At 65.4% G+C, this 13576-nt stretch overlaps 3 protein-coding genes across 8 annotated transcripts in view; 2 read left to right on the top strand and 1 right to left on the bottom strand.

Moving 5' to 3' along the window:
• Positions 1–2943, top strand: part of CSNK1D (casein kinase 1 delta) — a 33660-nt gene extending 30717 nt beyond the window's left edge. The window contains exons 9-10 of the mRNA XM_043585451.1: positions 1909–2062; positions 2730–2943. Of these exons, the coding sequence (XP_043441386.1) occupies positions 1909–1998 (90 nt within the window). The 3' untranslated portion in view covers positions 1999–2062; positions 2730–2943. The remainder of the gene's footprint in view (positions 1–1908; positions 2063–2729) is intronic.
• SLC16A3 (solute carrier family 16 member 3) lies at positions 2182–12613 on the bottom strand. Of its 6 annotated transcripts, none has more exons than XM_043585455.1 (7): positions 12509–12613; positions 9540–9832; positions 6840–6933; positions 5658–5905; positions 4991–5194; positions 3946–4704; positions 2182–3240 (listed from the first exon to the last, which is right to left on the bottom strand). In XM_043585455.1, exons 4-7 carry the CDS (start codon positions 5878–5880, stop codon positions 2984–2986), a joined length of 1443 nt encoding a protein of 480 aa, XP_043441390.1. In that variant the 5' UTR covers positions 5881–5905; positions 6840–6933; positions 9540–9832; positions 12509–12613; the 3' UTR covers positions 2182–2983. The 6 variants fall into 6 exon arrangements, with proteins under 6 accessions (XP_043441390.1, XP_043441394.1, XP_043441393.1 ...); XM_043585459.1 differs by having other exon boundaries at positions 9540–9769; positions 12509–12610; XM_043585458.1 differs by having other exon boundaries at positions 9540–9927; positions 12509–12605.
• On the top strand, positions 9117–12699 carry LOC122484696 (translation initiation factor IF-2-like). The gene is made up of 2 exons (XM_043582656.1): positions 9117–9139; positions 11979–12699. The coding sequence occupies exons 1-2, from the start codon at positions 9117–9119 to the stop codon at positions 12697–12699; spliced, it is 744 nt and encodes a 247-aa protein (XP_043438591.1).
• The last annotated feature ends 877 nt before the right edge of the window (positions 12700–13576 follow it).

Below are 13576 nucleotides of genomic sequence, written 5' to 3'. Positions count from 1 at the left end.
CCCCGTGAGCCCCACACCCCACCGAACAAGAAGGCGTGGGCTTGGCCTACGTGCGCCTGAGGAGCCAGCTGCTCCCCGCGAGTGTGTGGTACCCCAGCACAGCCCTCCCCTTTCTGCCATCTCTGGCTGAGCCCAGTGGGCCGCCGGGTTCTGGAAGAGGGCTGGGCTCTTCCTTGGCCCTCCCCACTTCCCAGCCACCAACGTTGGGAAAGCAAAATTCGGGCCCCTTGTTGCTCCCCTCAGCCCAGGTGGCAGGGAGACCAGCCCCGAGCTGCCCTCCTCTGTTCTGCTGGGAGGGGGCCGCGGGCAGACAGGGGCCGTCACGCTGCCCTCTGCCCAGAGCCTGCCTGCCCTGTTCCTTGGCCTCTCAGCAGTGGAAGACGCCTGACGGTCCCCATCTTCCTGACCCAGGAACCAGCCACTCGGCTGGGGCACAAGGCTCAGTACTCAGGAGTGTGTGCAGAGCCTCCGCTGAAAGCCGTTTGGAGCCCCTCCTGGAAACCCCACACCCTGTCCTTCGTCCCTTTGTCCTCCTCCTGTGTCCAGAGCCTGGGTGCTGCCTCCCGTGTACCCGTGTGTTGGGTTACAAGGGTCCACCACGTTGTGCGTCCTCGAGGCCATGGATTGGGTGCTGGGAAGGACTGGGCAGTCCGTCAGGGCCGCTGCAAGTGCCGCCTCCCCCCATCGGGCACCCCCAGTTCAGGGCCCACACGCATGCACCAGGGGCGTCTCCGCATAGGCTCTTCCCAGCGTTTGTATGTGGCAGGTCCACCCAGGTCCGGCCAGGCTAGGGGCAGCAGTCTGGGGTGATTTGGGGTGACGTGTGCGTACCTTCCAGGGAGGGGCCAAGAAGGCCCACTGAGGGGGGTTTGGCACGGGCGCCTGCCTCACTTCGCATGGGGCAGTCTCCACGGGGTGCTGGAGGGTGAGGGATGGCCCCACGAGCACTGACTGCTCTCCCTGACTCGTGTGAGGGAGGAGCGCTCAGCCCTGGGTGGCCACAGCTTCCTGAGGACATCCAGGTTTCCTGTCTCCCATGTTGGGCCCGGCCGGAAACACCTGGAACCAGAAAACTAGGCAGATAAGACTTCCTTGCTCACCCTCTCCCTCTGGCCTTGAACCTCAGCCTCCGGTCTGGGTTGGAAGCGTTGAGGCTGTGCCCAGCAGGGGGCCTTGGGTCCACCTCGCGTGTCCACCAAGGTGCCGGCTAAGGGGACAGGTGGACCCGCGTTCCCTAGGCCAAGGGGTGGGTAGAGGAACCCTTGCTCACCCTGGAGTGCGCGTGCTTACCCATGGACCCCAGCCCCCCCGGCCAGCTGTGTGCATCCTGCCTCGATTGGAGCGATCATCTCAGAATTGCTTGATGTTAAGTATCCCCAGGGCAGGACTCGCGGGTTCGCTGGCCCCATGCTGGGCCAGCCTTAGGACGCGGGCATGGAGACGGGTGAGAACGCACACTTCAGTTGCTCCTGGCCAGCGCTGGGGAAGCGGTTTAGGGTGAGGGTTGGGGAGACTGCAGCACGAGGTCCAGGAAGCCCACAACAGCTCTTCATGGCCAGCAGCAGCCAGACGGAGCTCCTGCGGCCGAGAAGGGGGAGGGTACAAACAGCCCAGCGGGCCCTGCCTGGCTCACCTGAACACGGGCCAAGGGCAGTAGATGCGGGCCTCCGCCTTGACCCCTGCGGCAGCTGGCATCGCCACAGCCCCCGCCCCCCCCCCCCCCCCCCACAGAGGGCCTGGGCAGACCAGGATGGGCATCAGAGCCCCGGGGCTGCGGGCAGGTGCTGCAGGCGGGTGCCTGGCTTCACACAGCTCGAGGGGCACATGGAAGAGGGAGAGCAGCAGCCCCCCGGGGGGGACATCTCTGGCCGGGACAAGGTGTGAGCTTTCACTTGCTTTTCATTGCAGAGGAGCAGGGACGTGGCGTCTCTCCGGCTGCACGCGGCCCGCCAGGGTGCCCGCTGCCGTCCCCAGCGCCCGCGACGCACCACCTACTGAGGCGGCCCCAGCGGCCTCTGACCGGGCTCCCAGCCACGCAGGCCACCACTGGCCACGAGGGCAGGTGGGTGTGAGGTACCCGGGGCGAGGCCGAGCAGGGCTGGACCAGGAGGACGGGAGCAGATGCCCACCCTGGGTGCTGGCCACATAGGGCCACGATCAGCCAACCGAGGGGTGAATAAATGGAAGGCAGGAAGATCATTTTCTTTAAACACACACATAGTGAACACGAATCACACGTATGTCTCAGCTGAAGTGCCCACGCCTCAAAGGGGCTCCTGGGTGCGGCCAGACCCCTTCCGGCCACGGGGCCCCTGGGTGGATGCTCTGAGCCATCTGGGCTCCAGCGACACAGGGTCCAGAGCCAGCAGCGCTTAGAAAGCCGACCCAGCTGACAAGGGCCAGAGCCACTTTGTAAAAATGACCAGGTTGTCTGTTGAAAAAGTGAGTTCGGAGCCAACGGTCAGACCCCTGCCCCTCGTAGAATGAGACCCCGGCTCTTTGAAGACGTTCCTTCCAAGGTGGCTCCTCCCATACGCGGGTTTATTTCAGACCTTCAGAAGCGGAGGAAGGGAGGTTTGTCCCCCAACACTCGGTGAGGGGCGGGCTAGAGCGCCGTGGTGGAGGTGGGGCGGGACGGGGTGCAGCCAGCCACACGGGGGGGGGGGGGGGGGGGTCTCTCCCGAGACGGTGCCGCTCCGCCCCTGACCCCGGTCGTGTTGTCTCTGAAGCATGGGTTTCTAGGTCCCTGAGCACAGCGGTGGGCACCAGGCTGCTCTGGGGTCAGCAGGCTGTGTCCCGGTGCAGACGGCTTGTAACCTCGAGGCTTGGCTCTACCACAGACCTGCTTTGGAATGACACGGTCCCCACCTCACCAGCCCCCCGAGACACACGGACGGCCCCACCCAAGCCGGTCCTGTTTGTGAAATAAACACGAGCCTTGAAGTCTCTGTCCGGTTCCCTCACCCCTGCTGGCCTCCTCGGCTCAGACGCTCGTCTCTGGGGTGTGAACCACCTCCCCGTTTTTCTCAGGCTCTGCTTTCAGGAAGTGTTCCACCTCCCGAGAGTCCACCCGCACGTCCGCGGGGGGCTTGTGGTGCTCCCCCTCCTCCACAGCCGCCTCGGGCCTCTTCTTGATGCAGAAGAAGTTGCCCAGCACCAGCACGAGGGAGGAGGCCAGCACCTCGGCCCCTGCCAGGAGAAACACGTACTGGTAGACGTGCGTCGCGTCCAGGAGCTTGCCTACAAAGGGGAGATGGCGTCAGCCTGGGCTGAAGGTCACCCCCACGGTCACCAGCTACCTGTGCACCGTTGTGCTGTTGGGGACAGCCCAGGGGCACCCTGTCCTGGCTTCTCCCTCCCCACAGGCAGCACAGACCAAGAGGCTTGGAGGAGAGTTTGGAGCCGTGCAGGTTCAGGGTGGGAGCCCCGTCTGAGGTGCCCGGAGGTATCTGGTCACACTGCCTGTCACCTGTCACCGTGGAGGCCTCTTGACCGTGGCCTTCACGGGAACTGCCTAGGCCCCAGAAGGACCCCAGGACCCCCGAGGCACGGCCCTGGAATTCACGGGGTCCCCTGTGGGTGCGGGCCTACAGAGTCAGCTGGAGAGACCCTAGCCCACACCGTTTAAGTTTACGCCCCGGTATTTTCTCAGCCTTTGCAAAGGGTGAAAGCCCAAAGTGACCAAAGCCGACCCCCCACCTGGGCTCTGAGCTGGCCCGCATGCAGGGACAGCACCACCCTCAGGATTCGGGCACGTGCCCACCTTTGGTCTAGGCCCGTGGCCCCCTCCGTGGTGGACCAAGCAGGTCCTCAGGAGGGGGGCATGGCTGGCGTTCACTCCTGCTGGAATACGGGTGGCCTGGCCACATTGGTAGGTGTCCCTGCAGCCAAGAGCCCTCCCATGGTGGGTCCCCCTCCCCAGGAAGGCTGTGACCCACCACTCACCGCCCGACGGGGGCCCAATGAGCACGGCAATGGCCTCCAGCAGCAGCACGAGGCCAATGGCACTGGAGAACTTCTGGGTGCCCACAATCGCCATGAGCACCTCAAACTGCAGGGCCCCCACCATGCCGTAGGAGATGCCGAAGAAGATGCAGAAGACCACCAGGCCACCGTAGTCGCTGGCCGTGGACCCCGTGAGGTCCGTGAAGCCGTTGAAGAACATAGAGAAGCTGAAGAGGTAGACGGAGTACGGTCGCACCTTCTTAAGCCCCGTGATGAAGCCCGCGGCGGGCCGGGCGAAGATATCGATGAAGCCCAGGACGGTGAGCAGGAAGGCAGCCTGGGTGTCGGGCACACCCAGGTCCTTGGCGTAGCTCACCACGAACACGGGGGGCACAAAGAGCCCCAGCACCATGATGGAGGCGGCCACGGCGTAGATGACAAAGCCACGGTCCCGGAAGACGCTCAGGTCCAGCAGCCGCCTGGCTGGCCGCTGGGGCCCGGGCCCCGAACCCGGCCGGGATGCCTCCAGGGGCCTCATGAGCGCGGCGCACACGCAGCAGTTGAGCAGGAGGCCCCCCAGGATGAGGAAGCCGCCCCGCCAGCCATAGTGGTCCTGCAGCAGCTGCCCCAGTGGGGACAGGGCGCACAGGAACACGGGGCTGCCCGCGGCCGCCAGCCCATTGGCCATGGGGCGCCTCTTGTTGAAATAGCGGTTGAGCATGATGAGGGAGGGCTGGAAGTTGAGTGCCAAGCCCAAGCCTGTGGGAGGGGCAGGCGGGGAAAGGTGTCAGCTCAGTCCTCCTGGCCCCTTGTCCCTGTCCCCCGTGTGCCGAGACACAGGCTCCGGCCTGAACAGTTGTACGTGGGGTCTGTGGGTGTCCACGCGAGGGGACCCGGTGTGCATTCAAAGCCCCTGTCACCAACTAACATGCTGGGAGAGACAGACGGGGAACGAGGGACAGACTGGCGCCAGGGGTGGGAGGCAACCCACTGCCGCCCCCTCCCAAGAGGCCCCTCGCTCTGGATGCGCCGCCCGGCCCGTTATCTGGCCACTGAGGAGTGAGCGTGCCGTGGCCTGCCCCGCTCCCCACTGGGCCCCACTCACCGGTGATGACCCCGGTAGTGAGGTAGAGTTGGATGATGCTTCCGCAGAAGGACGCAGCCACCATGCCCAGGGATGCCAGGAGGCCACCCGCGAGCATGACGGGCCGGCAGCCAAAGCGGTTCACACACACGCTGCAGAGTGGGCCTGGGGGTGGGGGGCAGAGAGCTGGGCCCGGACTCTCCCTCCCTGGTGCCGCCTGCCCCAGCTCAGCAGACAGGCCAGGTGCCCAGGATGTGAGTCGTGCCCAGACACCTTCCCAAGCCAAGCACGGTTTGCAGCAGAATGCCCCCGGGTCGGTCCCTTTTCTGTTTGCTCTGTTTAGGCGTCGAGACCCAACTGTCCGTAAAGGACCGTTCCAGAGCCTCGTCCTCTGGGACCACGTACAGCCACGTACAGTGCAGGTACAGCCTGTCGTCGGACAGGTCTTACAAAGACTTGGCCTGTGCTGGGTTTGGCCCCATGGAGAGCCACGGATTTGGGGCAGAAAGGGGCCCCCCTGGGCCCTGCCCATCTCCCACCCCCAGGCCTTCTTGCTTGTGTGCGGCTCTTAACCAGAACTGAACACGGTGAACTCCAGAGGTGACCGCCGGGCGTGACAGCCCCTCACCTGTCCCGTACAGCATGGCCAGCAGGATGGAGGAGATCCAGGCCGTGTCACTGTAGCCGATCCCAAACTCACGCATGAGCTCCTTGAAGAAGACGCTGACCGCCTTGGGGAAGGCGTAGGAGAAGCCCGTGATGACGAAGCAGCCGAAGAGGACGGCCCAGCCCCAGCCCCCGTCAGGGGCCTTGATGCCGGTGGGACCCTCGTCAACCACGGCGCCGCCCATGGCCAGGAGGACAGGTTGTGCGTCCCTGAGGAAGGAAGGCAGGCTGCCTGGGTTGTCTGGCTGGGTCAGCCCCTGTGCTACCTGAGAGCCCCGCCTCCGGCCCTCACCTGGGGCCTCACCTGCACTTGGCCCCAGGCTGGAGGGTCTGGGCTGAGCGGCAGCTGCTGGCGTGCTCCCTCCCCCCCCCCCGCTCAGGCCTGGCCCGTTCCCACCCAGCTGGCTCTAAAGGGCAGTGGCTTTTTTGGGCTCAGCAAGGTCTCAGGTTTCCTCCTGAGGAGGACAGACCCCAGCGGGGAAGTCAGCCCAGTGTGTCCTCTCGCCTGACCCTGTTGGGGGAGCAGCCCGCACTTCCCACCCCCCGCTGCAGGTGGGTCCTGTGAGAGGGGACCTGGGGTGGTGTCCCTTGAGACCTAATAATCTAGGTGTGGCCAGCCGTGCACCCCCACCCCCGACCCGGGGAATGGGGCTCCCAAGTGAGAGCCTGACCAAGAGGGGCTGAGGCTCACAGGCTTTGCTGTGCAGGCGGGACTGGGGGTCGCCAGCAGAGGCCATCGGGCAGTACCACTGAGGAGGCGAGAGGTCACCCCCCTCATCCGTGTCCTCAGGCCCGCGGATGCCCCGCTCCCCTCGCTCACTGTGCTGGTGCCGACTCCCCAGACCCAGCAGTTATCCAAGGCTGTTCCCGGAGAGGCTGGGGGCCTCTGCTGATCAAGGAAGAAGAGACCCCAGGGCAGCCAGCAGGGCTGAAGGGAGGGATGGGTGGGCAGGGGTGCGGCTTCCATGCAGCCTACTGGGGCAAACCCTCAGACCTCTCTCAAGCCCAGAGCTTAGCCCCGTTGAGGCACAGGAACTGGGAGTGCCGGGGCCAGACGTCCAACTGGAGCCCCCCGCCTCCACCTGATGCCAGGGATGAGGCTGGTGCCTTCGCCACCCCCACCCCCCAACCCCCCCCAGCTCACCAGACAGAGGCTGGTCCCACGAGAGCGTCTCCTCAGTGCAGGTGCTGCCCGGACCGCAGCCCTCTCCTCTCCTGCCAGCGGCCAAAGACTAGCTCTGGAGGACAGAAGCCCCAAGGGGGAGTTTGCCAGTTGCGTGGTGTAAATGCCCCACCTACACTGATGCCCAGGAGCGTCCCAACCAGATCTCACAGCCCCTGTGTCAGCCACCTGGCTCCACGCCGTCCCCTCTCCAACCTCATCCTTGACCTTGCAGAGCCCCCTGGGGGGCCCATTTCTGTGTGCGAGGCATACATGGAACCTGGGACAGGACTTTGGAGTGAGGACAAGGGCCTCTGTGCCTGGCCTGTGTGAGCACAGGGTCAGCGTTGTGGGGGAGAAGCCGTGGTTAGAATAACCCTTCTCCCTGCCCCCAGCATCCGGGCCACAGGTGCTCCCTGGGATCCTGATTCAGTGGTCTGGGGGGTACTGAGGCTCTGACCCAAGGGTGTGGCCTGTGTTGGGGGGTGTTTTTCAAGGACTTTCCAGGTGATTCCCAGCAGTAGCTGCTGTTCAAGAGCACCACTGTTGGATGACCAGACCCCCCAGGAGCCAGCTGGCCACCAGGCTGATGACAAGGCTGACACAGCCCACTGGAGCAGAGCGCGGCCCCGGGCCCCCACCCGGGGCTGGGCCAGAGGTCCACTCCAGTGCTTGCCTTGGCTGCCAGCTGGGCCAGGCTTCACTGCCACCAGCACCGCTTCTGGGAGACCCAAGAGAACCTTTCTTCTCTCTGGGCTCCTGGACCCCGTGCCCTTTAGGCCCACCCACCCTGCCCCGAGTGCTCAGAAGCCTCCTGGGCCTAAGAGCGAGCTGCAGGGAGTTCCTGAGGCTAAGAGGGGCACAGGGGCACCCAGACCAGGGAAGCCTCCAGGCCCATGGCCTGCACGGCACCCCAGCTGGCCCTCTTGCGTATCTAAGGCATACCTGGAACCTGGGACCGGCCTCTGCCAGGAAAGTCTGGCCCCAGCCCTGGGTTCTCCCCACCAGATACCCTGTCTCAGACCTTGCAGCCATGTGCTGAGGACCGGCCGGAGGGGCAAACACATCCCACAGCCAAAACCGCAGGCCCCGGCTATTCATCACTGTCCTTAGCTTAAAAGATCCCTGAGGTACACGCAGCAGGAGAACTTAATTAAAAGACGGAAAAAATGCACTTTAGGAATGTGTTACAATTTAACGCTACTGTTTAAGGCAGAAAGCACAAACAGCCCCAGGACAAAGGACAGCGATGGCGGTCATGGGGGCCCAGAGGAGCTGGTCATCCCCGGAATCCTGGCTTGTTTTGGGTTGTGGGCTTATGGGCATTCGTTGATTTTTAAAAATAGACCAAGTGGGCCATGCAAAGGCCAAAGAGGGATGTCTGACGCCAAAAGTTAGGAGCAGCTCAAGTCTGTACACCCAAAGTTCCAGAATACGGGGCCTCCCTCTGAGATCTTGGTTGTACTAGCCACGCCTGGCGCTCGCCAGAGGAACATGTGCCCCAACCTTAGATGGCCTGTTTTTTGCTGAGCTGCTGCCCGCCAGGGCTGGGCCCTCCCTGGAGGTTCCCTTGGTCCTCAGGAGACAGACGCTGGCCACCTGTGGGACATGGGGCATCCCCTGAACTAGCATCCAGGAGGGTGAGGGGAGCAGGGGTGCCAAGGCTTAGGTGCCAGGAGGATATGCCATGCTTTAAGACCTGTGTGGGCCAAGTGGCTGCCACGGGAGGCTTACGTGGGGAGCATGGCCATCTCTCCCACCCATCCCTAGAGACTTCAGACACTTTCCTCCCGGCTGACCCCCCAGCCTGGGGTGCCAACCACACTAAAATGACCCCCTATTCGTTGCCCACATCAGCCAGGCTTCAAAGTGAAGTTTCTCAGCAAGATCTCAATTTGCCAGTGGGCAGTGGTGGTGGGCAAGCAGGGAAGGGAATTGGTGGGGCCTCAGTTTGGAGCAAAGGGGTTTTGCTCAGTGGGGCGTCCAGGTAGAGAAGGGGCTGGGATTTCTAAGAGCAAAATGGGTCTTGTCAACCCATGGGGGGGAGGAGGGCCTGGAATGGAGGCCCCCTTGGGGGGACTGGTCGGGGACCCTCGCTGCAGTGTGCCAGGAGAGGCGGTGCTAGCACATCTGTGGGCACACACCAACCAGCTGGACTTGTGATGACATTTACCCTCCCAGGGAAGCATGCGAACCACGTCCCCGGCCCAGAAATAACCCGCCCTCTGGACCTCAGAAAGCTGATCTCCCCGGTGGGGCATGTGTGTCCGCTCCTGGGTCAGGTGAGGCTCCAGGAGCTGCCCCCCCCAATTCCCGAAAAGGTCCCACAGCCCCAGGCGGCTGGGAGCTGAGCAGAGGAAGGCCCAGAGAAGAGTATGCATGGGGGTCGCTTGAACAGCCCGTCCCCGGAGACCACACATCTGAGCTCCCAAATCCAGGCCTCCTGCCAGGTGTGTGCTCCAGCATCACCCCCTTCTCCGCCTGTACTCACCTGGGCATCTCCACCTGGAGGGCTGGGGCAGACACACACAAACAGCCTGGCCTTGACCACCCCCACATCTCGGCTTCTCCCACTTCCAGAACCCCTTCTGCTGCTCCGCTCCAGCCTGCAGACCCGCTGCCGTCCCCAGTGCGCCCGGCCACACTCCCCATTAGGCTTCTGGAGGGGGTGCTCTCACCCACCTTGGATCCTGGGTCTCTGGCCCGTGCGCTTCCAGGGTGGGCCGTGTCCCTGAGGTTCGCAGTGGTGGCCTCCAACTCTAGAGCCTGTAGGTTCGCCTTCTGGGGAGATTGGCTAGTTAACTAGCCAGACTTCCAGTCCTCAAAGACCAGCTCCAGGCGGGCGGGGCAGGAGAGGAGCAATTGCATTCCGTCCTGGGCTCTTCCTGCACCAGGACGCCTGGGACACGTGCCTGGGCACCAAAGAAACAGCCCCGTTGTGGCTTGCACCTGGCTTCATTTGAGCCCCAAGGTCCCTGAAGCATAGGGGGTGGTTGACAGAAGAGTGCCATACCTTCAGGAGGAGGGAGAGCCTCCCAGGCTCCCTAGCTTCCTTTCCCCGCTGTCCCTGCTGTGCAAATAGGTAACATCACATCCGGACGCCTCCATCCACCCAGCGCTCAGAAAGCAACACTGGTCTGGGTGCTTGTCCGCTTCCCAGGGCTGACACAGGACCCCAGATGCCCACCTCCGCCCTGCCCCCACCTGTGGGCAGAGCTGTTGACTGGAGGGAGGTGTCTGGGGCTTTTTCTGGGGAGATGGGCCCTGAGCACTGGGTGAAGGTCTGCCCCAGGCATGACCCAAGCGTGCTAAGCCAGCCTGGGCCCTCCACACCGCATCCACTGATCACGAAGTCCCCCAGGGCGCTCCCAAAGCTCTCACATCTTGCAGAGGCCAGTGGTGTGAAAACACCCTGCCCTGGGGCCAGCCCCTCTCCAACATCATGCCTCCTGTGACAAGGAGGGGGCTGGTCCTGTGTATGGTTTGGGGCTCACCCTGTCAGAGCCCCCTGGTCTGGAGGGCTCAGAGTGGTGGCTGGAGCAGGCTCAAAGCAACCCCCTCTAGTCCTGAACCCTGCCCAGCCTGCCCATCACATGGCCATCTTGTCCCACTGCTCGACTCCCTGTAGCCCCCACCCCCACCCCGCCCCCCAAAGCTAGTGTTTTAAGGCTAAGGCCAAGGCCAAGAAGGGCTCTGCACGGCCAACCTCAGTAACCAGGAGGGGCCCCTCCCATCGCCACCCTATTGGGCCTGGTGGCAGGTGGGGGTCGGGCCGACCTTGGTGGGGCTGGGCGGTCACCAGCAGGGTAGAGACAGGGAGGGGTGTGGGAAGGGAGCAAGCTCCGCCTTGCCACCCCGCTCTCGCTGGGCCGCTGGGCCGAGGGACGTGGGGGACGTGACCACGCCAAGGGAGGAGCCGCCGCCGTATTGCCTGGAGTAGGCGCTCTCCCCGTCTGCTAGTCTGCTACCGTATAGGCCAACGCCCGGGCCGCTGGGGTCAGGGAGCCCCAGAACGGCACAAGGCGCTAGTGAGCGCCGGCGCGGAAGGAGATCCTGTGGCCCCTCCCGCGGCTCCCCCCGGGGCGGGACCGGCTTCGGTTTGCCTCGGCAGGGGCCCGGCCATGTGGGCGCTGTGACCGGCTGTGAAAGTGGACTGAGAACTCTCTCTGAAGGCCACCCCGCCCCGCCCATTTCACAGATGGGGACTGAGGCCGGGAGGTCTGTCCTTGCCGGGGCGGCATGGTGAGGATCCTCAGGCCTCTCCACTCCTGTCCCACGCTTGTCCCGGCCCAGCGCACCTGAGGCCTGACCCAGACGTGCCTCGGATGGATTGATTGCTCTGTGAGACAGTCTTCCAGCCCTGGGCCCTTGGGGCACCCTGCTGGACTCCTAACCTCAGAGTGGCACCGGCCAGGTCACTGCTGGACCCACCCTAGAGCAAAGGGGCCTGGCACAGAAGACAGCACAGCCCCCCTCCCCCCCCTTTACACACACTCCCTGGCCACTGTCCTGAAGAGCACAGACCCCCTTTTGTTGCTGCCCCTCCAGACCGAGGCTGCAGCTGGAGTCAGAGCCAGGTTGCCTCCTGGGTACCAGGCCCTGCCCAAGGTCACACCGAGTCATTACAGAGCTTGCCCTGGGGCCAGGCCTCCCATTGCTCACCCCAGGTCCTGTCCACATCACAGGCCTCTGGGCAGGAAGGTTCCACCCCACCTGTGCCCCTTCTGGGGGCGGGCCTCCTGCCGTGGGAACAACTCCTGGGTCATAGCCCACCCACAGAGGCCCGGTCCAACCTCGAGGGCACGCTCCTGTGTCTGTCTCCCTCTCACACCCAGTGTGCACTTCTGGACGTGCAGCTCTGGGCCTCTGGGATGGAAAAGCACTCTGGCCTCCGGGCTGCCCCTTTGTCCCTCATCTAGAGGCCAGGCACCCCCAGTGACCGTGACCTGACTGCTTCTCTTCCACTCACAGCCTGCCGTCCACTGGCCTGGTCCAGCATCCAGGCAGGCATGTTGTCAACCCACCTTTCAGATAAATAGACTGAGGCCCCGCCGGTTTTCCCAGGGGGTAGAGGTCTGGGAGGCGGTGGAGGCGAACAGGGGAGTCTGGCCTGATTCTCAGAACGGGCTCCCCACCTTTCTGCCCCGGGCCTGGCCTGGGAGTCGTCGACCGAGGGCGGGTGCCAGACGGCGAGGCGAGTGTTGGGGCGCAGGGAGAGGCGGGAGGAGGTGAGACAGAGGCCCGCGGGGCCACGGCACCACCACCACCACCACCACCACCGCCGCCCAGCGCGGCGGCCAGAGCGCACGTGCTCCCCGCGCCCTCGGGAGGGGGCCCGGGCCGGCGGCAGCCCCACCAAATACCGCCCGCCGCCGTGGACCGAGCTCTTCGCACGCGCGACCCCGCTCGGCCGCCCCGCGCACCCGCCTCCGGGACAGAGCCCAGAACTGCCCCCCGCCCCAGGGCCGCCCAACGCAGGGGGCGCAAGGGGGGGCCGGTCCGAGGGCGCGGTGGGGGCGCGGCTGGTTCCCCGGAGCCCTTCGGTGGCGGCCGCCCGAGGCCCGGAGGGGAAGGGGCGAGGGGCGGGAGCGCCGACTCGGCCGAGGGTCCCGGCCCCGCCCCGCCCCGCCGAGCATCCGCGCCGCGCCTACCTGCCGCCGCTCGGCCGCCGCGCGCCTCTGGCCGCCTTGCCGGGGGGACTCGGAGCTCCGGCCGCTCGCGCCGCACGTCCCCCGCGCGTCACCGCCGCCTGGCGCCGCCCCTGCCCGCCCCGCCCGGACCCCGCGCCGCGCGGGAGGGGCGCCCTCAGCTCCCGACGGCGCCCGAGCTGTCGCCGGGCTGAGGGACGACCCCACCCCCGCCCCGGGCGGACCCCGGCCGGGAGGGAGATGCGCCTTCTCGCCGGGCCGGTCCCGCTCCCCCCGCGCCCGCGGGCGGGCCCCCAGGTCTCGCCCTCCCACCCCGGAGGCGGCACCCCTGACCCTGTGCCATTCCCCCCCCCCTCCCCGCTCAGCTCCGGGGCGCACAGGCCTCCCTCCCCAGTCTCCCCCCCCCCCCCGGAATCTCCGCCCCATCCAAACCTCCGCTTCCTCGCGGGCCGCGCCCCCCGCGCTGCCTGGGTCATCGCCGACCAGGCAGTAGACCTCCCTGAACTTCCGCTTCCCCGGGTGGCTCCGCGCCCTGCGAAGCCGGATAAAGCCGCGCCCCTCCCCTGGGGCGTCCAGGATCGGTGGGGTGGGACGCCGTCCCCGGCGCTCCCCATCCCCGCGCCCGCCGGCGCTCGCTCGCGCCGGCTGGTCCCAAGAAAGGTGCTTCAAGGCCCCATTATTCTTAGCTGTCACTTGGAGAGAGCTAAAGTTTGAGGAGGGGCCAAGGAGTGTGGCCGTTGGTGGCGGCCACCCAGCAGGGACCGCAGGAATACTTTCCACCCAGCCGACTTTGAAATGACACTCCAGGTCTCCTGGGACCAGGGGAGGTGGCAGAGGCACTGGCGACTGTGGGCTGGGTGGGGGATGGGGGGGGCGGAATGGAGGGTTACCCCCTCCCGGGGCCTTGCTATGGTGGTTGAGGTACGTGGGCAGATGGCTGAGTCCATCCGACTGCCCCGTCGGAGATGCCTCGGCCACCAAGGTCTCCTGCTTTCTCTTCTGCATGCTGCAGACCACACCCCACCCACTCCCTGTGGAAAGAACCCTGGCACTCAGAGAGGCTGGGCTGGG

This window comes from Prionailurus bengalensis, chromosome E1, assembly GCF_016509475.1.
Source record: "Prionailurus bengalensis isolate Pbe53 chromosome E1, Fcat_Pben_1.1_paternal_pri, whole genome shotgun sequence".
Taxonomy (NCBI): Eukaryota; Metazoa; Chordata; class Mammalia; order Carnivora; family Felidae; genus Prionailurus; species Prionailurus bengalensis.
This window is presented reverse-complemented; position numbering and strand designations above follow the sequence as displayed.